This window comes from Equus asinus, chromosome 3 (assembly GCF_041296235.1).
Source record: "Equus asinus isolate D_3611 breed Donkey chromosome 3, EquAss-T2T_v2, whole genome shotgun sequence".
NCBI classification, from domain to species: Eukaryota; Metazoa; Chordata; class Mammalia; order Perissodactyla; family Equidae; genus Equus; species Equus asinus.
This window is the reverse complement of record NC_091792.1, coordinates 161,691,095-161,717,469: the sequence shown is the minus strand read 5'-3', so window position 1 is coordinate 161,717,469 and position 26,375 is coordinate 161,691,095. Positions and strand designations below refer to the sequence as shown.

The window sequence follows — 26,375 nt, the reverse complement described above, 5'->3', positions numbered from 1 at the left end:
ATACTCGTCTCTAAAACCAGACTGTGAGCTTCTCTTAATGAGCTCCGAACCCTGTGACTAGCAGAACATTGTGCACAGGAGAGGCACGGAATGAATGTGTCACAATGCAGGGACACTCGTTCATCTGGCTTTGCCACATGTAGTGTGCAAGCGGCTACATCCTAACGAGAAATGCACTGGGTCAGTCCCCAGTCACTGAGGTGCACATGGCAGCCACCGTGGTCCAAACAAGGAGTGGCGTACTGAACACGCCTGGTTCTGGGGACAGACTCAAGACTGAAGTTCCAGCATGCACCCTGGCCGAGCACCAATCACAATGCCCTGCGAGCGTAACTGCGCTATACTCATTCACACATGGACACGGCTGGCGGGTGTCCACACACCCTGACCCCTCTGGTCCCTCTCCCATGGTGACACCAACATACTTTGCGAATTTCACAGTAGTTGCGTTCCGAGGCACAAACCCAGTGTGGAACTGGATCTGGAACATCTTCATGGATGCCATCTGCAGAGAGAAAGCAAACACAAGATCCCTAACTGGGGAGGGGGCCACCAGACCCTAATGTCGCACACATTTAACAGTTAACAAGCTCTGAGAGCCACAGACACACGGACAGTGGGACGGCACCCTCTCTGACAAGGGGCTTTTTGGGGTCTGTGGTGGGGCAGCCCAAGGGTCCAGCCCAGCAGACCGCATAGACAGCAGTCCCGTAATGTGGGGGAAACTCTGGGCCTTTCAGGCTAAAATCCCCTCTGCCTTGCACTACACGAAGTGGGGACTCAAAAGGCAGTTACCGAGTGAGCCTGCAAAGCTCTCACTGAACATGAGTCTGAGGACCTCCTGCAAGAGACACAGAACACAGCGAGCGCCTGCTCACCTTGGCCTGCAGCCTTCCTCCCAGGGTGGACCTGGCGTGATAGATGATAATGAGCACATCTCCTTGGACTGTTATGCCCAGGGGAATGACCGCTTTGCCATCCTCGATTTTAAAATCCCTAAAGAAGAGAACGATGAGAAACTGTTCCCTTAGGTCAAAAAGAGTCAAGTTCTAGTGAAGAGTCACCTTGAAAGAGCAATGCAGGACCAAGATCCCCCAGGCATCAACACTCAAATCCACCTGTTCTCATCTTGCTGGTTTTGCTACCAAATTACTTCGGGGTGGGGGGTGGGGGGTGGGGGGTGGGGTCGGGTGGGGTTTGCTCCAGGAAATGATGTCTAAAAAGCCAATCCTTAGCAGGATGAGGTGGGAACCTCTCACACACACCACCCACAGGCCCCAGACCAGCATGCAAAGTCTGCTTGTTGCTCATGGCCTCAATCTGAGATGAGGCCTCGCGAACATGCCTCAACGCCACCTCCCAGCAACATCTTTCCACAGAATGAGAATGAACACACTTGATGGTCACAGGGCGAGGAAGGCCCTGGACCCTGAGCTCACCTCATCCTGTCATACTCTTGGGACGTGGTGGTCACGCGCTCGTCGCCCACGTACACCTCGCAGAAGGGCCTGCAGCCGTTCCTCTGCTTGCTGAACAGTGGCACCGGCGTCATGACTACAGCCTTCACCAGGATTGGCTTGCTGTGTGGTGTGATGGGCTCCTCTGCCACCATGTCGCACATGTACTCGATGTACCTGGAGGGGCAGGGGGCACACCACATCACATGTGTGCTCCGTGCGTGGTCCACGTGCTTTGTCACATACACTTTCTGTGAAGAGTCCACAAACCACATCATACGTGTGCTCTGCACACACTCCATACACCGTATCACGTGTGCTGAGAAGTCCATGTCATGTCACACATGCATTCTGTGTACAGTCCACACACTGCGCCATGAGTGCTCTGCACGGAGTCCATGTGCCGTATCATACATGCATTCTGTGCACAGTCCACACACCACATCATACGAGAGCTCTGTGCATAGTCCACATGCCCTGTCACACATGCGTTCTGTTCAGGATCCACACACATCACACACGTGCTCTACAAAAGTTCACATGCTGTATCACACATGCATTCTGTGTACAGTCCACAAACCACGTCACATATGCTTTCTGTGCAGTCCACAAGCCATGTCACATATGCATTCTGTGCAGTGCACACACATCACACAATGCTCTGTGAGAAGTCCACACGCCGTGTTACATGTGCATTCTGTTCACAGTCCACACACCACATCATATGAGTGCTCTGTGCATAGTCCACATGTCATGCCACATATGCATTCTGTGCACTGTTCATGCACCACATCGTACGAGTGCTCTGTGCATAGTCCACATGCTGTGTTACACATGCATTCTGTTCACAGTCCACACATCATGAGTGCTCAGTGCATGGTCCACACGCCACGTCACACATGCGCTCTGTGCATAGTCCACATGCTACGTTACACACCTGCTGTGTATGCTCCACCTCCACATGCCTCGTCACACATGCGTTCAGTGTAGTCCACATGCCACATCACATGTGCTCTGTGTAGTCAGCATGTATACTCTGTGTCCCTGGAGCCCCAGTTAGCAAATCAGATCTTTTTTCAATCAAATATAAGTACTTAATGCTATAAACATCCCTTGAGGCAATGTTCTAGTTTCATTTCTCAAATTTGATGTTATAATTTTCATTCCGTTCAAAATATCTGTAAATTTCCCTTGAGATTTCCTCTCTGACTCATGGATTATTTAGTAGATTGTTTAATTTTGAAATATTTAGGGCTTTTCCAAGCCATCTTTCTGTTATCAACCTCCAGTTTAATTCTACGATGGCCTGTGAACTTATTTTGTATGATTTCTAATCCTTTAAATTTGTCATGGTTTAAGGACTCAGAACATGATCTTTCTTACTGAACGCTCCGCGTGCACCTGAAAGGAATGTGTCTTTTCCGTCACTGGGTAGAATGTTCTACAGCTGGCAGTTAGGTTTAGTCGGTTGGTGGTGGTGTTAAACTCTGAACTGACCTTCTGTCCACCAGTTGACTGATTACTGGGAGAGGAATGTTAAAGTCGACACTATAATCCTGATTTGTCTATTCCTCCTTTCAGTGCCAGGTTTCTGCTCTACACATTTGGAATCTATTGTAACGTGGTGTTGTTACTCCGTCTTCCTCTGGTGAGTGCTTCTGTGGCGCCTCTTTGTGGCACACACTCCAGGGCGTCCACCTCCTGCCCTTGTCTAAGTCCCTCTCCTCGAGCCTGGGCAGAAGGGATGACCAGCTTCTGACCAACAGAAGGGCAGGGAGGCCATGGCTGTGCAGACACTACACACCGCTTCTTGCTGGCTGACTCATTCTCGGGGCTCTCCCCCATGGCTGTGTTGGGGCAGCCTGGGGGCAGGAAAGCTGGGTGCCTCTTGCTGACAGTCAGCAAGAAGCCAGCACGTGAAGACCAGCACCCACAGCTAATGAACCCTGCCAACAACCTGAGCGAGCTTGGAAACAGATTCGAAAACAAAGGAGAAGCGGACCTTCTTGGAGTCGAGGTCCATACAAGGTGGCCGGCTGCACCCTGTCTGAGCCTGGCAAGGAGTCATCTGCCCTGACCCACAGAGACACACATAACAGACACGGGCTGCCTGAAGCCTCAGTCCTGCGGCCGGCAGTAACTAACCCAACCTTCTTCCAGCACCACTTGGCCCGGCTCTGCCTCTGCAACACAGTGGGGCTCTCAGCTGGGCTGCAGACTGTTCACACTCAGGGAGGATGGACATGGCCGCAGTAAGTGCACCTCCCTGACAGCTATTTCCTCTTTGTTCCATCTGTTCTTGGTTCCTCTTTTTGGTCTTCTCTTGGATTAATTGAGCATTTTTTATCCTTTCATTTTATTTTTCTTCTGTTGACTTAATTACAGCACTATAAAAAAGACCCCTATGGGTTGTGCTGGGGTTTCTGACAAGAACTTGGCTGTAATTTGTATCTCTGATTTTCTCTTCGTGTGGTTTCCAGCAGTGTGAATACGGGACGTCTCAGTGGGTTTTCTGTGTGTGTTACGATCCCGCTCGCTGTCCTTGGAGCTGCTGGATCTGGTGTCTGCCGATGGTCTGGGGAACCCACAGCGACCGTGTCTCCATGCACCTCCTCCCTGCGCGTCTCCTCCTCTGGGGCTGCAGGCACCTGCTCATTAGACCGTCCGAGATGCTCTGATAGGCCTGGCTGCTCGTCCTTTCCGGGATGCTCCCCTCTGCCCCTGCTGGAGCAGCGTCTGTCTCCTGACCAGCTCCGTGGTGGTGGTTCCCACTCTCTGCTGGTGGGCCAGAGGAAGGCAGTGTTCCCTGCTGCTGTGCTTTCTCACATCGCTTCCTCCTCAGTGTCCATCTCTGCCGAAGTGACTGACCTCCCAGCCCTGTATCCTGTGCACCCTCCATCAGAGTCCTCAACATGCTGATCACTTCTTTAAATTTCCTGTCAGAGCACTCTGAGTCCTGTCCTAGAGACTGCTCTGTCTCCTTCAGGCTCCGCTGGGAGCCACACTCAGTGCCCCTCCCAGAGCGGCTGGCCCTCCCTCTCCAACCTGATCTGTGAGTGCCCGGCAGGGGCTCAAGGGGGCCGATTTCCCAATCTCTGAGGCCTTGCCCGCTTCTGCGCACTAGGTCTCAGTGACTGTCCTGCTGGTCCTTCTTGTTGGCATCATGCTACGGCTGCTAGGTGAGTGAGTGCTCGTGCCCTCTCTCCACAGGCGCCCATCTCCTCAGATGTGGGGCCAGCCAATGGCTCTGACGACTGCTGTTCTCCAACAGCTCTGGAAAGTCATGCGTTTGAAGTTGGTCCTGCCACTCTCTTAGATTGTTAGGGTGGGACAATGCTCTACACGTCTGCACATCTCCAAGAAAGTAGCCATGGGTTCTGGGTTCCAGGTTCTGGTGGGGGTCCCAGAGCCAGGCACACACCACTGACGACACTCTTTCCAGCTTTGACCCTGGCTGTGAGTGGCTGCTAAGCAGGATCCTACAGCAAGAGGCGCAATTCGGGAACCCCTGATGTATGTGGAATACAGGAAGAAATGGCTTTTAGGTCACTGTGTTAGAAGGGTCTGCAGTCCATCTCTTGTGCTTGGTGGTCTAGGCCCTGCTTCGCAGCCTCTCTGCATGAGCAACAGGACCGCACCCCTGAGCTGTACAGATGACACAACCGTGCACCAGCTCTCTTGAGGTGGCCGAGGGACACAACACTGTCCCTAGACCGCCAACCAGCAAGGTGGGGCCCCACGTAGGAGCAGCACCGACTCCTCCCCTACTCCGTCAACAAGCTGTGCGGCCGTCCAGATGGGGAAGGATGACCCATAATGACCCCTCGCTGGCCTGGATGCAGTCTCTTTCTTCCTGGGGGTGCAGGAGTGAGGGGGCAGCAGGGTCAGGATGGGCTCTGGCTCCCCGACTCTCGGGGTCTGCATTGTCTATGCCAAGGTCCGTTCCTGCAGAGGAGGGAAGTGCTCCCCCAGGGTGCCCACGGAGAGGCTGTGAGCTGGGAAGCGACTCCTCAGATCTGAGCATCAGAAAGGCCACTGTCGCTGCAGGGGGCGGACAGAAGGGGGCAAAATGACATGAGAGGCCAGCCTGGTTGGTGAAGGGTGTGATCCCTGAGGAAGAGGAAGAGAGCAGAGCGGGCAGGGCCAGTTGCAGCCACGAGAAACCACTCCCTTTGGCCGGTAGAGATGCTTTTGTGCTGACACAGAGCAGCATAAAAACCCGAGTGTCTCCCAGGACCCTGACACAGCGTGACCTCACAGCAGAAGACAATACCACTCCGTCCATGCAGCATCACAGTTCCCAGGTGTCACCCATCCAACGAAACAAGCCCACAGCAAGCCCAGAGCAACAGGGCTCCATGGAGGCAGCAAGCCCACACGTGACAAGAGGCACTATCCCCATCGCCCAATGAGCAAGTGGCCATGCTGGGCTCAGACTGGGCTCACGGCCACACTTGCTAGAAAAGCTGGTGCCCAGGAACTGGACAGAGGTATGGCCCCTCGTTAGCTTGTAAGCCCCGGCAGGGCTCAAATCCCAGCCCACCATAACTGTGATCAGCCTGGGGCTTCTTTGCCTGCACAGCAGGACCATCAAGTTAGCCTGGCAGGGCTCTGTGGGCAGCGGTATGGGGCAGAGGCGCACTCGCCAGGCCCATGCTCCATCCGAACAGTGTACAACCCTCACTCCTTCTTGAAACTCTTCCCACCTCCCAGTGCCCACAGCTGAGATCCAGGCACAGGCAATGCCACAACCAACGTCCCCACAGCGGGACACACGGTACCTTTTGTGGGATGGCCAGATGCCCGGCGGGCAGCGCTTCATACTGAACATGTACACGGCAGCCTCTGCGGTGCTGAAGAGTCGGCAGAAGCATAGGAAGGAGCAGACGGCCACAGCGGACGCGGCTCTCCCATCCTAGGACCAAGGGCACAGGGCAGCTCACATGGCCGCAGCGGGTAGAAGGCGGGCTTCCTGACCCACAGCCCCTAGAGAACAAGCCCAGGCTTCCCTCCTGGGTCCAGGGCATGTTTGGAAACCGACAGAAACACGCCTGATGAGGCGGGAATCCAGAGTCCAACAAGAACAAAGCTTCCTTCGCAAAAAGCGCAGGCTGGCCAGCTGCTCCCGCTGGACACCGCTCACAATCATGGTCCCACTGGGACCTCACACTCGCCCGCCGTCCCCTTGGTGCTCTCCCCTCATGGCACCCCCTTCATCATCACGCCTACTGTGACGTTCATCAACAGCAGAACGGCGGTGCTAACCTCCGAGTGCACATTCTGGCAGGTGCCCCACTGTGTGAGACACCACAAACCTAACCCTTGCTGTGCATCTGGGGAACTGGAAACAAGGCTTGTCCTCAGCCAGAAAGTAGAGGCCGAGACAGGGTCCCACGAGGCAGCGTGGCCTCAGCACTGAGTTGTCAAGGCCCATGTGGGCATTGCCTGGCGGAGAGACGAGAAAATGCCACATGGGGACCCTGCACACTCTGTAAAGAGGGGCAGGGGGACCAACTGTGTGGGCAGTCTTTCCTGAGAAGCAGGGACCCAGGGACCCAGGTGTGCACCCACAGAAGGCACGGGCCCTGGACTCCCCAGCAGGGTGGATCCCATAAGGCTGGGGCACTAGGCCCAGTGGGGGCAGTTGCTGCTCCCTCTGGGGTTTGCTACCCTGCAACAAAAGGAGCTGTGCTGGGGACACCCAGGCCTAAGGCCACTGGCTGCAGATAGCAGGGCAGAAGCTGCTCCCCTAGGACCTGCCACGAGTCTGTGTGCTAGCCTAGCACCTCCCAAACATACCCTGGTTCTCAGGACGCTGGCTGGCTGCCAGCCTCAGGTGGTGGACAGAATGCTGTGGCTTCACAAGGAGCCTCGAGGGAGCCACCATCACTGTGGTGCCCAGGCTCACACAGGTACCCCATGTCCCCGCCTGGTGTCTCATCAGGGCCCCAGGAAAGGCCTGTGATGGTGGGCATCAGCCTCCTGCCTAGACACCAGCTTGGCTCATCTTCATGGCATGGGGCCCAGCCTGCGTCCCCACTTGGGACACCAGCTGCTCCACCTCGCCTCCCTACTCAGCACCGCCATGCCCGATACCCTGGGTCTCTCTGTTCTCTCTGTCTCCTCCACCGGCTCTAAGCTTCCTCTGGGCAGGGGTTTCCCCCCATTCATGGTTTATTCTCTGCTGCATCCCTGAGGAGAAGCGCAGGGCTGACTCACGCACTTCAACAATGCTGTGGGATGGAGCAGCCTCACACTCACCATGCAGTGCACGACGCAGACGTTCTTGTGGTCCTGCCGGAGCCAGGAGTGCATGTTCCTACAAATGCTGTACAGGCTGTGAAGGCTTGGGGCTCGCCTGGCCGCCCAGCCGCACTCGGAGACCTGTGGGGAGAGGGCTGGCTCACTGTGCTCCCTGCGCCAGCAGGGTACACATGCTTGGGGGGCCTCTTATCACAAGCACCGCCCTGGACAGCACCACCCCACACACCTCCCTCCCCCTGCCCACGGGCGTCTGTCACCCCCGGCCCAGCTCCTGAGCTCCTCTGCACGACAGGAGTGCGTGGTGCTACAGGCCACGGCTCACTTGGCAAGAAGTGCCTTTCCCCACACTTGGGGTACGTTCAAATACTGTAAAAACTATCTGTGTCTGAATATTTATTTACCAAGAACATCGTGGGGCCTCACGCTCTCTCACAGGCAAGCAGCAACGGGCACCGTGGTTTCAGCGTCCTTAGTTGCCATAATGAAACCCACCTGACCTCTTCACAGTTATGTTCTGGCATCCTCCTTGAGCCGACCCACCCCTGCCACTCACTGCAGGAGGACCCCGGGCAGCCCTGTGTCATCACAACCCCGAGCCCCCACCGTCAGAGCCCTGGCTCCACTCATTGCCACTGCCTGGGGATGTCACAGGTCTGCCTAGTGCCACATCTCGGCCACTACCATGAGAGCAAAAGTGCCACTCACTCGGTTGTGAAACTTGGAGGGCCGGTACATCCTCGGGGACAGGTTGTAGACCGCATAATGTCCTGGGTGCTTGGAGTCCAGAAACAGCCGCACGTCCTCTATGTTGTTTTTGATGGCCGACTCCACACCTTCCGCTGGGAAGGACATCACTGAAAGAGCAGCCCACGTCAGTGCCACGCTGCCCCCACTCATGGAGCCTGACAGGGTGGGGCGTCCTCCTGAGCTTCAGCACCCACTGGCCCACACTCAGCCACACTCAGCCCCCTGCTCCTTGCACTCCCGCGGCTGCTGACCCATCAGTACAGCAGGAGGTGGGGAGCCACGGAGCACAGACCCCCACTGCCTGTCGGCCACTGACAAGAAAGACCCTCTAGGACTTCCAGACGGCAGGTTCTGCTAGAGAGCCTGATGCACACAGAGTCTCCAAATGTCTGTATTTTGGTTTTTTTTTTTTTGCCTGGAGACCCAAGTTTTAAATGTGAATGGCCTTCCATCATTCCCCTCACAACTTGAGTTCCAGAAAGTTCTAGACTAGGGGGAGAAGCTGGGTTGACACTGGCACTGTCCACGGCAGGGCCTGGAGGCACTGGACACGGGATGGGTGCCCCAGGCCACACCTTGGGTGAGCAAGTGGCTGCCGAAGAGGCCACACCCTTCGCACCCCACCTGACACTGCAGCAAGGGATGTGCTGGGGGCCAGTGTCCCAGGAGCTGTCCTCAGAAAGGAGAATCAGAAGTGCATTCTTATGGCTAAAGTCCTTATGGCTACAGTTGTCCTTAGGGGGTTACAGGGCTACGTAGTGTGTCCTTATGGTTAAAGTTGGCAAACATACCAGCAATTCTGGATGTGATGTAAGATATGTCCAAATCTCCCTTTGCATAACTGGAATTAAAAAGAAGAGTGTCTGGTTATTACAGAAATTTCTACAGTTAAGTCACAAGAGCTTCCACAGGAGCAAGTCCCAGAGGGAAAGTGGGTATATGTGAGTGTGTCCACTACATGTGTGAGTGCTATGTGTACATGTTAGTGTGCATGCACGTACTTGCGTAAGTGCACACATGCACGTGTGTGGAGCCGACATTCTACATAAGAGGTGGATGAGAAATTGTAACTTGCAAGTGGTGGAGGCAAAGACCTAATAGAAAGGAGTTTTAACTCTCTTACTGCTATTCTGCTCTAAAGAGGTATGACATTAGGAGCTGGTTTTGAAGAGAGATGGTGACAAAAATGCAAGATAGTTTTTTGACCTGGCACATCACGTCTGGCTACCAAGAAAACATCATAAGGCACACAAAAGTGAGGAAACTCAGTTTGAAGAGACAGAGCAAGCATCAGAACCAGGCATGGCAGGGGCGCTGGAATCGTCAGACCAGGAACTTAAGACACTTGTGATTACTATGCTAAGGGCTCTGATGGAAGAAGCAGACGGCATGCCAGAGCACAGGAGCAATGTGAGCAGAGAGTGGAAATTCTAAGAATGAACCGAAAAGAAATGCTAGAGATGAAAAACTGCAACAGAAATGAAGAGTGCCTCCGATGGACTCGTCAGACTGGACACGGCTGAGCAAAGGACCTCTGAGCTTGAGGACATCTCGAGAGAAACCCCACAACTAAAAAGCCAGGAGAACAGACTGGAAAGAACCAGAACAGAGTACCCAAGGACTGTGGATGACCACAAAAGGTTGTGGAACAGGAGAAAGAGAAGAAACATTTGAAACCATAATGACTGAATTTCCCCAAATTAATGTCAGTCACCAAACCACAGAGCCAGGAAGCTCCGAGAACACCAAGCAGGATAAATGCCAAAAAAAGCTACACCCAGGCGTAGCACTCTCAAACCACACAAAATCAAAGATAAAAAATCCTGAAAGAAGCCAGAGGGAAAAACACCTTACCCACAGAGGAGCAAAGGTAAGAATTGCATGCGACTTCTCAGAAACCGTGCAGGCAAGAGAGAGTGCAGTGAGATACGTAAAGTGTTGAGAGAAAGACCACCAGCCTGGAATTCTGTACCCTGCAAAATTCTCTCCAGAAGTGAAGGAGAAATGAAGACTTTCTCAGACAAAATTTGTAGCCAGTAGACCTGCCTTCAAGAAATGTTAAAAGTTCTTCAGAGAGAAGGAAAATGATACAGATGGGAAACCTGGATCTACATAAAAAATGGAAGAGCGTCAGCGAAGGAATAGGAGAAGGTCAATTTAAAACTTTTATTTTTCTTCTTAATATTGCAGATAACAGTGTTCAAAGTAATAATGGCAACAATGCATCTGATATGATGCTTATGTACATATTACATGCACAGACAGACACATACGCTTATGTGTAAGTGAAATGAAAGCCATGATGCAAGGGACAGGAGGGAAGAATTAGAATTATTTTGTTATTTCAGGTGCTCACGCTACCTGTGAAGCAGTATAGTGCTATTAGAAGGGGACATGGATTAGGTGTAAATGCATATTGCAAACTCTAGGAGAAAAAAGCAAAAAAAAAAAAGTAAAACTAATAGGCTAAGAAAGAAGAGAAAACGGAATCATGTAAAATGATCAATTAAAAGGATAGAAAAAAATAAACAGGAACAAAGGTCAAGGAATAGAAAACTGTAATGAATATGGTGGATATTAATCCAACTGTATCAACAATCACTCTGACAGTAATGAATATGGTGGCTGTCAATCCAACTGTACCAACCACCACTCTGATAGTAATGAATATGGTGGATATCAATCCCACTGTATCAACCACCACTCTGTGGGAATGAATCTGGTGGCTAGCAATCCAACTGTATCAACAATCACTTTCATGGGAATGAATATGGTGGATATCAATCCAACTGTACCAACCACTCTGATAGTAATGAATATGGTGGCTGTCAATCCAACTGTATCAACCACCACTCTGATGGGAATGAATATGGTGGATATCAATCCAACTGTATCAACCACCACTCTGATGGGAATGAATATGGTGGCTATCAATCCAACTGTATCAACCACCACTCTGATGGGAATGAATCTGGTGGCTATCAATCCAACTGTATCAACAATCACTTTCATGGGAATGAATATGGTGGCTATTAATCCAACTGTATCAGCCATCCTTCTGAGTGTAATGATCTATGGTAGATATTAATCCAGCTGTTTCATTAATCACTCTGAACGTCAATGGTCTAAATGCACCAATTAAAAGACAGAGATTGTCCGAGTGGATCAAAAACAGAACCTAATTGTATGTGATCTACAAAATAATAATGAAGCTGAGCATCTTTTCATAGTTTATTCATAGTTTGTCCTGTTAGTTGCCTTTATGCATTTTTCACTTTTTTCTATTAATTTTCATAATTCACTGTACATAATGGATACTATTCCCTTTGCCAGTTACATACTTTGAGCATATTTACTCCCCGTCAGTGCCATATCTTACTTTAAAGAAACGTATTTTTTTGAGGAAGAGGATTTTTCTTTTAAGTTAGTTAAATTTATTAATCATTTCCTCCACGACTTATATATTTTGTCACATTCAAGAAATCTTTTTTACTCTGGTGCTGTAAAAATGTCCCTCTATATTTTATTAATTTTTCCTTGAAAATTGCTTTTCACAATTAGATCTTTTAACTAACCAGAATTAATGTATTTGGCTGCTATTAGAGATCCATTTTTTTTTTCATATAAATATCCATGGTCTTAGTACCATTCACTAATTAATCCATTATCTTCTTTCAGACTTAGTGTTTCATTTGTTTTATACTGGTCCCACATAAGTGTGTCATTCACTAGACTAACCACTTAACTTATACTAATACAATACTGATGTCCGAAAAAACTGATGTATAATAGGGTTTGCCCCCATTCTTATTTTCCAAAATACTGCAGGCAATTTTACATAATTTATATATGAATTTTAAGTAGCTTATCTTATGCCCAAGAATCGCCTGTTGAGTGTCATCAGGGGGCTGCAATTCAAGAGCCCTCCAGTCCCGGAATCCACCCGAGACATCACTTGCTGGGGGGAGGATGTGAGGACACGAGTAGAGATGTTTGACCCACCACCCTGACTACGCCGCAGTTGGCAGGAAGTGCTGGGGACGGTCCACGGGGCCCATGAAGCCTGAGGCACAGACATACGCACAGTACCCCATGGCACACCACCCACAGGCAAGGTCACCCTGCCTGCAGAAGCTCAGACAGAAAAGCACACGCAGACGACAGATAAGTGCCAAGCAGCCACTGGCAGTAGGCCAAGCCCTTGCACCCTCTGTCCACACCCTGTCCCACTCTTCCAGCCTTCACACCCAGAACACAAGACACAGCCTGCCCAAATGCTCCTGTCTCTGTGGACAGGACTCCGGAGAACTGGGCATTAAAAACGGACAAAGGCTTCCTTTGAAGGGGCGTGGCCTGGGACGTCACAAAGGGCCACAGAGACGCAAGCAGATGCCCTGCTCCGTGGGACACCCAGCACTTGGCAAAAATCAAGTTTGTTCTTGTTATGTAAAGTCACATCAGAGACAAAGCACACAACTGCCATGGAGCCTACCAGACAGCATAATGCACACACATGCACACACATATTCACAACCACAGCCTGCTCACAAATGCTCACGCACACGCTCACAACCACAGCCTGCTCACACATGCACACACATTGCAGCATGCTCACACATGCACATGTGCACGCACACGTTCATGCCCACACACAACACACGTGCTCACACATGTCCACATGCTCATACACAAGAACGCATGCCTTTACCTGTATTGCCAACAATTGTGGACACAAAACGATGATCGCGGCACAAAAAATAGAACAAAGAAAGCAAGGCCAAGAAGCCCCCATGACTTGGAAGACAAGGTGATCGCCAGCAAAGGACACATGTCCCGACCCCTGGACTGAGGGGAAGTGACAAGTCAACAATAATCGCAGCTCAGCTCCAGCAGCCGTTTCCTGAAACAGCTGGAACAGGAGTGACTGCCTCGTGTCGACACCAACACCTTGGCCGCTGGTGGCTGTGCTGGAGACCAGGGCCTGCGAGGGCTCATTGGCACCCAGCATGGAGATCCCTGGACAAAGCCGAGACCCTCAGAGAACATGGCACTTTTGGCCATGGGGACCACGGGCTGGCATCCAGTAGGACAGGACAGCCTCCACCTCTGCTCCCTTCGACAGTCCACTCACTGCGACTTCATTCACCCACACACTCAAACCTACCTGGCCCATGTCCAAGTGATCTGATGTTTTATCCAAGACAGACAGTGGTAACAAGGTGTCCCTGTGGGCTATGACTGCCCCACTCACTCCACACCAAGGAAGAGGCACAGCACCAACGTGAAGGGTGCCATCACAGTGAGAGGGACTCCAAGGCCAGGGCTCATGGCTTCCTGGGAGAGGGCGATGCCGGCCCACAGCTCCAGAGGCTCCCGCAGGCCCGGTGCCCATGCTTCTCCACTGTCTCACCAAGCACCCTCCAAGGCCAGGGTGGAAATAAGGCTGCTGGGGCCACTGCCACCCTGCAGCACAAAGACCACCCACAGTCTACAGAACTGATGGCCAAGCCTGCAGAGGGGCGGGGCTGGGTGAGCATCGCATGCTCACCAACGGCCATGAGGCAGGTTCTGCCCGGTGTGGAGGCAGGGCAGCACCTATAGGTGGGAGAATCTCCAGAGCACCAAGAAGCCTCATGCGGCCACCTAGAACCTGCCCTCCACTCACTTGGCGACAGACTGGATGACCTTGGAGGAGGTGTCCTTGATGTTTGTGAAGAGGCGCTCAGTGCCCCCACGCAAGATGTCCAGGAATCCACCGTAGGGCTGGTCATACTCGGCAACCACCAGGCCTGCAAGCAGAGACAAGCCTCAGGTCGTCGTGGGAGCCGACTCCCACAGAGACGGCAGAGTCTAGACAACAGGAGCCTGCAGCAAGCCACACTTCCTGTTAACCCCAACCATCAGTGCTCCATGTCTAGGCGTAGGAATGAGCCTGGCGGGCAGCCCCACCCCGTCCAGCACTGGCAAAGTGCATGCCCAGGCACCACAGACTACTCTCATGAAGGCAGAACCTGAACTGCGTCCACGAGAGCCAGAACCTCCGGGTGCATGTGGCCCTCATTCCCGTCTCCAGGACATTTGCCCAGTTTCCTTCAGCACTTGCTGGACACCAGCTGGGACCCCATGGTCACACAAATGCATGCTGAGACCCAGCAAAGGCAAGACAGCCTCCATGCAAGGCAAAGGAACACCGCGCACGTGGAGACCACAGACGCACGACTGGGGGGAGGCTCTGCAGGGAGGCCAAAGAAGAGGCCAGGCCCCAAAAGGCTGTGTGGCTACAACTCAGGTGTGCTCCAGGCTGGGAGTCCCCCTGTCTGCAGGGAGCAGGACTGCCACCCAAACGAGAACAGATGGTGACAATGGAAGGGTCCTGAAGTGCCAGGATCCCTAGGGTGCAGTCTGCAAAGGCAGCGCTGGTGGTAGCAGTCAGTGTGAACAGGGAAGCATGACCCGCACATGGTGTCTGTGCTGCAGGGTTGTCTGCCACGTCTTTTCCGTGGCCTCTGTGACCAATGCAGCAACAGGGGCCACTGGATGGCTGGGTCACAGGTGGTACAAAGGGTCAGCCATTCTCGGGCCATTGGGCAACCACTGAGATGAGGCTGTGTTCCACACGTGTGATGTTTACACTGGCCCTTCACCAGGCAGTGACCAGCCTGGCCACAGCCAAGCACTCTAGCACACGCATGTGGTGTGCACATGTATGTGCCGTGGTCTTATCTTGGCACCTCAAGAACCCACCCCCCCCACGACAGTCCAGGTGGCTGCACATGATGATGATGCCTGTGTGCAGGCTGCAGTGATGCCTGTGTGGTCACCCCACAGCCCTGCACAACAGGCACCAGGGCTCAGGCCCACCCAGCTCTCACACAGTGCTGCAGAGGACCAGCGCCGTCCTGACAGCACCGGAAGGGAAAGCTAGCATCTGCTCCCCTTTCCTAGTTTCCCATCCTAAACCCCGGCCTGAGCATCAGCTCTGCTAGGCTGTGTGAGTTTCAGGGAATCACGAACCTGAGAGTGGTCCTAGAGACCCCAAAGGTGCAGCCTGTCTCTTGCCGCCAGGCCAAAAGCCTTGTGAGAGCAGGAGGCAGGTGCCCCGCGAGAGCACAGCAGGGGTGTGGTAACCCAGGGGACGAACGGTGGGCACAGCGCAAGGGTACTTACCTCCACTGTAGCTGCTGCTTGTCGGGCCCCCAGGAGGGGACAGCCCTCGGGACAGAGCAGCATTCCCACAGCCTCCATTCTGCTCCAGGAGCTGTAAAGATTCAAGGCACAAGAAGTCAACCTCTAAGAGGTCACACACTGCCCCCATCAGGAAGGTCTCGTGACAGTGGTTCACAGCGACTGCAGGCTACACCGCTCCTAGCCATGGAGGACATCAGCACATGGCACCACAAGCTCCAGGCCTGCTCACTACAAGGAACCTTCCCCTCCTGCCTAGTCTGTTAAAAACCAGAGGGAAGAATTCCCCGGCTCCAAATGGTCCAGTGGAAGCCATTGCATCCTCCACTGGCAACGCTTGGGCCAGTCTCCAGGACAGAGGCACAGCTGTGAACCTGCCCCACGTGGCCAGGCTCACGGCATGCCCACCATGCCCATGCGCTGCCGTCGGCGGAGGATGAATGCACTGTTGGGGCGAGCAGATCCTCAGGGCAGGGCGACTGCGCCCAGGTCTACCAGCTCAGTTGGCAGCACACAGTGAGAGGTACCGTCCTTCGGGAGCTGAGCCTGCGGCCAGTGCTGGATGGAGCCTCGACGTCAAAACCTTCAGAGAGCCGATTGGCACCCCTGGTACGTCAGGACCAGGCTGGAAGCAGGGCTGCAGGCCTCCTGCCCAGCCCCGCTCAAGTGCCAGCCTCAGCCGTGCTCAGTCCTCAACAGTCGTGGTATCCACTGTCCCTCTTTGCCTAAGTGAGTTGGAAGTGTGCTTCAGTTTTTATGGAGTTTTAAAAAACACTTTTGTCATTGAGTTAATGTTTCATCACTCATGACAAAGCTCAGAAAGTAAGGCACACTGTCATCAACTCTGTGGAACGTGATGAAATCTCGTCTTGCCCTGTGACCCAGCAGGAGGCCAGTGCTAACATCCATGGACTCTCAGAGATACACACACTCTGCTGGCTGTCTCATAGATCAGCTATGTCTTTTTTTCATGAGTTCTCAGTTTGATTTACTTCTTTTGTCAGTTTCTGAGAGGAATAAAACATCTGATCGGTCATTCCTTGTAACGTGGGTAAATATCACCCGGACCCCTGAGCCTCTGGATCTGTTCGACTCCTCTTTCACATAGTTCTCGTTCACAACACAGCCCAGCTTTTAGTGGCTCCACCCTGGGCTTTCAGGCTCTCCTGCTGTCCTCACTCTGGGTTCTGTCTGCCGCATATTGCCCGCGTGGCCTGGAGCAGAAGCTATAGACGGCTTTAACGTCGGCACCCACACGTCCAGGCTCCGGAAGTGCTGAGATCGGAATACTCCTGAGCCTGTCCATCAGCATCTCTGCCGGCCCCCGGAGAGCTCCCAGCAGCATATGCATAGGCCTCACTCTTGGAGGGCACATGTTCTCTGTGAAGGGCCACGTGGGAGCCACGGGCGGACCTGCCTCAGAGTCACACTACTCAGGGGCCGTCTCCTCACCCAGCCCTCCTCTCTGAGCCAGACGCATTACCCCTGCCCCCAATAGTCTCCGTTCCCCATACTGATGGCCGCCGTCTGACGCATCAGGCCTCTATTTCCATCTCCTGCCCTGGGCCCCCAGACACGGGAATGGGCCCACATGCTAAGTATCTGTGAAAGGCAGAAATGCTGGGAGTCACCACGGGCAGCCTCACACCCAGCTTTACTCTCCCCGACTTCTGTGAGCCCACAGGGCGGCATGCTTCCCAACAGGTGATCCATCCTCAGGGAACTCAGATCCCCCCGGGCTGCATGGGCGCTCCTTGCTGCACAACGGTCGGGAGCCTCCTCGGAGCTGCACCACCTGCTTTAGGGCAGATGGGGGCCTCGGCACAATGCCAAGACCATGTGACCACAAGCAACACCTGGAGGGGCCCTACCTCGGTGATGGGTGACTTTGGGTTCACGTTCCTGGCCGCTGCAATTTCCTGGAGCTGGTTCACCAGCTCCGTGATGGACAGCCGCTCCTCTGGGTTGACCTTCAGCATGGCGCCTACAGCAGAGGCAATGCGTGTCATCCCAGGGCCCAGCGGACAGCCTGCCCTGCTCTCACCGGGATGACAGACCCTTGAGGCCCTCTGTTTTACTTATATTACCAATTTTAGAAGCAAGTGAGAAAATGAAGACACAAAGAGCAACAATAAAATGGAACAAAGTCATCAAAAGCAACCACTCAGAGCACTGTGGTCAGAGCACCGTAAGTTCACGGGCGCTGCTCCGCTGGGGGCCCCACGGGAAAGCCCACACCAGGGAGGCTGCCACGCAAGGGGCCAGGCGGGAGGCAGCACCACCCCAGATGGGACAGCATGCTGTGGTCCCTGCACAGGGGACTTACGGATGAGGCCGTGGAACACGGAGTAGCGGGTGTCGTTAGGAGGGATTGAGTACTTCCCGTTGACTATTCGAAGTTTTGCCCCATCTTCAAAAGGGTGCTGCCCGAAGCACAGCAGGTACAAGATGCAGCCCAGAGCCTGCGGGAAGGAGAGGTGGGGGCAGGATGGAGGGGGCGGAGGGCGGAGGAGTGGCCGGGCTGCCCCACACAGGGATCCTCAAGGGCACAGTCCAGGCAGAGCCTGTGGCTGGGCCACACCCTGGTCTGAGTCATGCACAGGGGGCCACAGCACGCCCTGTGCTCCCTGCATGTCCAGCCCACTCTTCCACCCTCATGAGACACAGAGGACTACTGAGGTCAGAGTAGTAAAGAACTCCAATCTCTTATTTTCTGGTAAAATGTTCTTCAAAATGAAAAGTTCTACATTGTGCATCAGGGGTCTGTGGCTGGGGCCTGCCTCACCCTCCAGGACAGGGCGGCTGTGGAGGAAGACACCACCTCCATGTTGTTCAGTGACAGCAGAAGCACAAGACGACCACCAAAGCAGGAACCCAATCCATGGCCAGTTGAGGCTTCCACAGAGCTGGCCCCAAACCAAAGGCTGGCCTCTCCTCACTGCCTATTCCGCCATAGCATCCACCCATGGGAACAAGACGCGAGAACCTTGACGACCTCCCGCCAACACCTGAGCATGTAATTTCAGGTTCACCTTTTAAACTCCCACATGGGTGCATGTGCATGCGTGTTCTTGGGCTGGGATGTGCTGAGGGCACCCACTTGGGGTCGACTGAGATTTGGAAAGGGGAGATGCAGTGTGGGACAGCACCAGTGTTGCCTCCATTACTGAGACAGGCTCTGGCACGCAGGTCCTACCAACAGAGACTCACGTCCACAGCAGGGTCAGCACTGGACGCGGGCCTGACAGCCTAGACCAAGAGCCTGGAGGTGCAGGGGCTCCAGAGTGTTCTCACGCTGAGGTGCCACTGTCCCTGCCCTCAGAGAGGCCAGGGAGGCTGAAGGATGCCTCGGAGTGGGCAGGGGCAGCACTCTGCCACCGGCACTGCACTCCCCAAGCTCCACACCCCAGGGCTAAATGAAGGGTCAGCAGACCCCAGAAGGAGCACAGCCAGGCACGACGCTCACCTCACACAGGGACTGCCCTCTGTCAATGCGGCAAGGTTTCGGAGAGGCAAAGGAGGAAGGTCACCTGGGCGTCTAGCCCAGCCCTCACCCTGAGACCCCTCCAACCCCTCACTCTGAGATGCCCTCCAACCCCGAGAGTCAGACTCCAGCCCTCACTCTGAGATCCCCCCCATCCTGCCCCGAGTATCAGATGCCAGCCCTCACTCTGAGACCCCCCCCCACCCTGCCCCGAGTGTCAGACGCCAGCCCTCACTCTGAGATACCCACTGCCCCCCCAGAAAACAAAGAAAAAATTAAAGGAAAACGAACAAAGAAGGGGGAACGTGGCTCCCTGAGCCACAGCAGCTGGAACCTGTGCCCGAGGGCCCATGAGGCAGGGCTGCCTGGCACCAGGGCAATGTGGCCTCACCCAGATGTCCTGCTTCTCGCTGATCGGGAAGTTTGAGTACAAGTCCACAATTTCTGGCGTCCTGTACATGGGTGTTGTGTTCCTGGTGATCTGAAGAAAAGACACACATTTCACAGGACAAGTTACATGCAAGCAGCACTTTTTATTTTGTATTGATGCCCTGCAACTTTCCAAAATATACTGCAGGACATCTATGACGGTGCTCATTTATGTCTCGCTGTGTTCCACAAAGATCTTAGGCTGCTCCCCTCCATCCTGACCCCCACTGCCACCCATCTCCAGAGTCACTGTCTCGTCCACCTCTTATGGCCTCCAGTGTTTGCTGAAGCAGCCACGCTACAGGATGCACCACAGCATCCTGGCCCTTTCACCAGGAGAAGTGGGCCTCGCTAATGGGAAACCTAGTGGGAGTGGCGCACACAAGCCACCTGCGTGCGTGAAAGGAAGTGCTGACCTAAAGAAGCTTCCTGACGAATCCTTGCAGACAAAAAAACTTCTGTGACAGGAGAGAAGACTAAGCCAACATTACCTGTTGGGTCAAGTCCTTCGTGAGGGCCCTGAGACCACGCAAGAGGGCAGGATGTGACAGACGAGCAGCCAGTGGATGTGGCACAGGGAAAGTGTGTCTCAAGGTACGGCAAACACACAAATGCTGACCACAGGCCGCGTGTTCGGGGGACAGTGAACAAACAGTGCCCGACCTCGGAGGACAGGGAGCGTGATCAACTCTCTCTGCCTGAAGGCCTGCTCTGCACAAGCAAGCACCCTGAAGAGGTCAGCCACAGGCCAGGCAAGCACAAGCATGAGACCCCGCACCAACCGAGGGCTCATGAGCAGACAGGCCAGTAACTCCTGCAAGTCCTTGGGGACTCCCGAGACCCCATCAAAAGCGGGCAGGGGCCTTGAGCAGGCCCTCGCAAAACCACATGGCAGTGCTCAGCTAGGTAGCATTTGCCCAGAGCACTGGGAGGGAGGGAGGCCAGGGCACCACATGGCCCAGAGGTGGCAATAGGGGCATCCACACGGGAAGAATCTCCAGGTTGCATGCTGACTGTTCCGCACTGGTGTGTGTCTGATAAACTTCTGTGGCATGGACCCTTCAACCCAGCAACAGCACTTCTAGGATTGTACCTGACAACATGAGGACACACATACAGGCTACTCAGCACAGGGCAGTCTGTCATGCTGCTGTCTGTGCAAGACATGGCACACACCTGACCATGAGCAGAAGGTACTGGCTAGAGACACTGGGCTGCACACAACAGACTACAACGTGGTCACGAAGGAAACTAAAACGACTGCAGTGAACACCTGTGGACCGACTCAGGAGATGTCTGAAGTGACAAGAGTCAACAGGAGCCGAGAGAGGGCACAACGTAGAGACAGGGAGTGGGGAATACACACCCCTCTGCTCGTCTCTGGAGAAAGAGACTCAAGAGACAAGCAGGAACCGTGCGGTGGGACCTGGGGGACGCGAGACGGAGGGGTACAGCGATGTGGGGGCTCAGCCTTCAGCTCAAGTCTCAGTAAACTTGGAACTGCTCAAAAAGTAAATGCCATCAATTCAAAAACAAGACAAAACAATAAAAGATAAACCCAAACATACAAACACACCCTGTTATACTGTGTTCTTCAGATGTCACAGTTTCCCAAATTGAAGGTCTGTGGCAGCCCTGAATCAAGCAAGTCTACTGGAGCCATTTTTCCAGCAGCATCTGCTCACTTTGTGTCTCTGTGTCACATTTATTCTAGCAATGAAGTACTGTTTAGTAAAGGTATATATGTCATTTTACAGACATAATGCTATTGCACACTTATTAGACTACAGGATAGTGTAAACGTAACTTCTATATGCACTAGGAAACCACAAACTGTGGACTCATCTCACTGTGATACCTGCTTTACTGTCGTGGTAAGGAACCGAGCCTGCACCATCTCCAAGGTGCGCCTGTTATTTCAAGTGAGTAACAAAACCCTCTGCAGGAGAGGTAACAGATCCAGGAACTCCTCAGCACAGCCGCCGATGGCATGTCCTTGGTCTGGGTGGCAGCGGGGTTGGGAGAAGAACTACAAGTAAATCCTGAATTCCTTTCAGATTTGTCTTTTCTAGTAACCCTAGGACTCCTGAATGTGCGCAGGACCAATGGGGTGGACACATGCACTGATGCTGCTGGGGCCAGGCTGTTGCTGAGAAAGAGGGACACGCATATGTGGGCGAGAAGCTTGTGGGACAGATTGGAGGAGGGGTCAGCGTGGATGCGTAACCTCTAACAGAAGGATGTATGTGTAGATATTCGTGTACGTGTGCACTACTGTGCAGGCATGTGGCTGTATGTGCAGTCTGCAGAAAATGCAGACACTAGGGCAGATGCACACTACTGCGCCCAGAGCTTGGTCTCCTCTGAGGAACAGCCAATGCTGGGGCCACAGAGAGCATGTACATCCTGCTGTTCCAGAAAGTGGACAAGTGCTCCAAAATGATGAGAGTGTGCCAAAGAATACAGGAGCCAGCGTGAAGCACATCTGGGCCACTTTAGTACCAAAATAACTCCTGACATACTGAATGATGAACCACGAGAACAGGGGCACTGAGTCCTTGTGAATAATCAACAGGTGAGGGACTCCCGCTACAGCGGCATGGTGGACTGCCCGGCAACAGCAAGGCTGGGAGAGGCAGGCCGCCCTCACAGGATAAGCGGACTGCACGCTGACTGGAAAAGCGAATCGACCACAACGCAAAGCCTTGTGCACCTGACTGCGGGGACAGCTGCACAACTGGACCTGCTCAAACTACTCAAGGGGGACATGACTCAGAGCCCCAGGAAGTGGTGAGAAAACTACACAAACCAGCGGCCTGGCAAGGACCAAGGCTCCTTCCCGTGCTCCAATCCAGCCTCTGCTCCACGGCCACACTTCCAACACCACTAAGCTATGCCAGCCAACTTGGAGAGAAGCTCGGTTTGGAGCACTAATATGGGTGGCACTTTCCTGGGAATGACTGATAAATGCTCTGATGTAAAAGTGAGAACTCACTGGGTTTGGGACAACCTGGCACACATCTCCGATTTACTAATGGGGCTTGTGGGGAGGACAGAGCCTTCCCTGGACGAACGTCATCTGCCACAGGGGACAGGCAGTGGGTCAGGGACAGCTGTGCGCCAATGGGGGAGGGGGTCTGTGCCTCCCTCTGGTCTGGAGTGCGACGCAGATAGATGTCCACAGACGCCTGAAGAGGGGGCAAGTGCTCAGTGCCAACCTGACCTCCGTGCAAGCTGCCGACAGGGCCGTCCCGGCTTCCCCCTCTGTACAGCACGTCATCCCTCAGCACTCGCCCTCTACAGCCTTCAGTGCCAGGACCCACCCACCCTTCCTTCCTTGCTGTTTTCTCATGTGGTTTTGCTTGTTTGCGGTTTCTGCAGCTGTTTACTCAAGTCTAAGTGACGGGTAGAAAAGCACACACTTCCATGTTTTTAAGGGGTTGGGAAAAAACCAAAAGGAGACTACTATTTCATGACCCAGGTCCCCTTTGTGAGCCTATGGCTCCATGGCTTTCCAGGCAGGGCCCCTCCCTCAAGGCCAGCAGTCACACGTGGGTGTGGTCTGCTCATGCCCAGAGCGCACTCTCAGTCTCCCTCGGAACCGTCCAATCTCCCTTGAGGGTATGTTTTTAAGTGATTTAAAAAAAAAAAAACAGTCATGTTTGGAATGATGAAAAATTTCTGGAGATGGATGGTGGTGACAGTTGCACAATGTGTGTGTGCTCAGTGCCACTGAACTGTACACTCAAAAATGGTTAAAATGGTAAATTTTATGTGTTTTTTCCACCCTAAAAAAATGCAATAAAAAAAGTGCTTTAACACACTCAGAGGCAGGTTTGGGACAAGGTGAGTGATGGACACACAAGGCGACATTCCAACCTGCTATTTCCTGCCCACAAATGAGATGCAAGGGCAGTCTGACAAGACAACTGGCTCCAGGAGCAGAGCTGGCCTCACGAGTGACCCAAGGAGTGGGCATCAGTGGCTGGCCTGGGCTCACAGGACACATCACACAGCCCCAGAGTACGAGCGGCTGAGGAGCTCGACCAAGAGAGCATACAGCATGCGGCGGCCAGGTCCCACTTCTCACCTCGTCCTCCACCAGGGCCCGCTTCTGGGCACTCCAGCTGTAGTCCGGGTAGTGCAATGTGGTCGTGGCACTGCCGAAGTCACACAGCTTAATGGTCCCCTGGTTGCTAAGCAGCAAGTTTTCAACCTGCAAAATGCCAGAAGACAGTCCTCACAAGCTGGGGGGGTGGGGAGCTGTGGGATCCGCACAGCATAGTGGGAATGAGCGCAGGTGGGAAGGCCGCTGGGCAGGGAGCAGCCCAAGGGGCAGGATGGGCCACAGCAAGGGCAGCAAGGGCCCTCCTCCAGCCAGGGGAAAAAGGCAGTGTCTAACTTCTTTCTGACCAGAATCAGTACAGGTACCTTTAAAAATGGGTAATTACGAAAATAAAAGGAAGAATGATTCAGTCAAGGAGAACTCCATAATAATGTGGGATATACAAGGAAAGCCTTCAGAAATGTCACTTAGAAGATGAAAAAAATTAACGTACCACTTGGAAATTATCAAACAGATCATGAAACTACGAAGAAACCTAACAAAAGATATACAAAAGACCTCCTACTCAGGAAACTGTATGTAACTGAGAAAAATTTTTAAAATCCAAAATAAACAGGGAACTAGACCACACTCCTAACACAAAAGGCACAAATCTGCCCCAATCCCTCCAGGGTGGGTCCACGCTCTACCGCTCCAGCCCCCGCCAGCTTCTGTAGGGCCCACAGGCTAAGAGCAGCGTCTGTGCTCATCAGCGGTTGGGAAAAAGCAAAACAGGCCAATACTTCATGACACAGGTCCACAGGCAGCCTTCCTGGCCATGGCTGCTTCCGTGCCACCCGGCAGAGCTGGCAGAGCCTGCATGGCCCAAAAGCCTAAAATGTTTAAAGTCTGGCCCTGTACAGAAAAACCCTGTTGATCCTTGCTCTAGGGAGAGTCAAGGCAAGTCCAATCAAATTCCCAAAAGTTTTTTGGGTTAAATCTGAAAAACTGAATCAAAAATTTAGTGGAGACAAAAAGAGCCAAAAAGAGCCCCTGATCCTGAGAACCAAATTCAAGCCACACTGTGAAGCTCCGGCAAGTGAGGCAGAGGGGCACCGGACCGACCAACGGTGCAATGGACGGTCCGGCGAGCGTCACGCCCATGGCAAGGTGGCGCCACAGATGCAGGCACAGGACAGCCATGCAGCCCAAGAGCTGGGAGAGGAGAGAGAAGGCCCCACGGAGAAGACCTGCCCCAGCGCAAAGGCAACCACACGTCTTCCAGGACAACGTGCCGGAGGGTGACGAGTCCTCAAAAGGACAGGAGCACAGACGTGATGACGGCTGACAGACACTCCACTGAAAAGAGAGGGCATCCTCATCAAAGACACGAACCACGAGTGAAAACACAAGCCACGGAGGAGAAACGCTCGCCACGCACAACCCGCACAGCCCATCTACAAGAAAGAAAAGACGACGCGGTGGAAAACCAGGCAAAGGCTGTAGAGGGACATCCTGAGCAGGAAATCCAAGCTCCCACAAACACGACGACGGTCAACTACATTAACAAGAGGAAAGTGCAGCTCCAACCACACACATGCATCCATACCACCTCCCATGATTAAACGTCTGCCAACACCGAGGGCCCGCAGGGTGTGGACACAGGGACCACCACGTGCTGCTGGGGGAACAGTCCCAGCAAAGACACACACACTCTCTAATGTCCTATGGACCACGCAAGCGTCCGAGGACCAGAGCACGGGACAAGGACGTCCAGAGGCCCAGAGCAGCACTGCTGGCCACAAACACAAGAAGCAGGGATCAACCACATGTAGTGTGCTCCTACAACACTCGCTCCACTAAGCCACACAAGACGGACAAACCTTAAAATACTAACACTGAGCCAAATGCCAGACACACAGATAGGAACGAGGAGCGGGACAGCCCAAGTAGGACCACATGCCCCCATGGCCTCCGCTGTCCCCTGTATCCTGCCTGCCCCTCCACAAAGTACCACTCGAGGACACCTGTGGACAGACCAAGGGGAACACCTGGATGGAGGCCAAGTGCTGGGCCGGCTGCCATAGTCCCCTGGCACACACAGGGCTCTTAGAAGACAAAGGATGTCAAATCCACACCAAGCTCACAAATACTGCTTCTTTACTCATTTTGTCCTTCTAGTTTTTGACTTGCCTTAAAAACACTACAACGCATACACACATGCCTGACACGTAAACCAGAAGTAAAACCCACCAGTCACCAGCGGCAGAGAAGGGCCTTCCATCACAGGACCACAGCTGCCCATGTCCTCCCCAACACGCCCCTCATAGCTCTGCAGGCACAGCGTCCAGGGAGGTGGTTCCTAACCCCACAGGATTCTGTAGTAGAGGAGCCTGCCAAGAGCTCGCCTGAAACCAGGCCTCTCAGGTTCAGGGGACAAAGGAAAAAGATCAAGCTCACCAAGGTTCAAATCTGACAGAGGACACCGCCCCCACAGACAAGATGTTAGTGCCTCTCCACTTCTCAGGGCATCCAGGGAGGAGCCCCCCCACCCCCGGAGGGTGGCGTGGGCTGAACCCGAGAGGGGGAACCATAGCTGCCCTGCCCCATCCAGGGGAGGGCGCTGCTCCAAATCAGTAGGGTTTAAGGGCCATCACACTTGGGGAAAACTGGGGAAAGCTGGCCACACACTGGATGTGAGATAATACTGAAGGATTTTTAAATTTTGCTGAGGCAATAATGGTGTTTCAGTCATATAAGAAAA

The 26,375-nt window shown here is 53.5% G+C and overlaps 1 protein-coding gene across 2 annotated transcripts in view; it reads right to left on the bottom strand.

Moving 5' to 3' along the window:
- Positions 1–26,375, bottom strand: part of GAK (cyclin G associated kinase) — a 60,200-nt gene that overhangs the window by 18,814 nt on the left and 15,011 nt on the right. For both annotated transcript variants that reach the window (XM_044768031.2, XM_070506422.1), the window contains 13 exons: positions 23,657–23,782; positions 19,529–19,618; positions 17,980–18,115; positions 17,525–17,637; positions 15,636–15,726; positions 14,134–14,257; positions 9,260–9,309; positions 8,427–8,575; positions 7,719–7,841; positions 6,239–6,372; positions 1,440–1,634; positions 879–996; positions 426–505 (listed from right to left, as the gene is read on the bottom strand). In XM_044768031.2, coding sequence (XP_044623966.1) covers positions 426–505; positions 879–996; positions 1,440–1,634; positions 6,239–6,372; positions 7,719–7,841; positions 8,427–8,575; positions 9,260–9,309; positions 14,134–14,257; positions 15,636–15,726; positions 17,525–17,637; positions 17,980–18,115; positions 19,529–19,618; positions 23,657–23,782 — 1,529 coding nt within the window. The remainder of the gene's footprint in view (positions 1–425; positions 506–878; positions 997–1,439; positions 1,635–6,238; positions 6,373–7,718; positions 7,842–8,426; positions 8,576–9,259; positions 9,310–14,133; positions 14,258–15,635; positions 15,727–17,524; positions 17,638–17,979; positions 18,116–19,528; positions 19,619–23,656; positions 23,783–26,375) is intronic.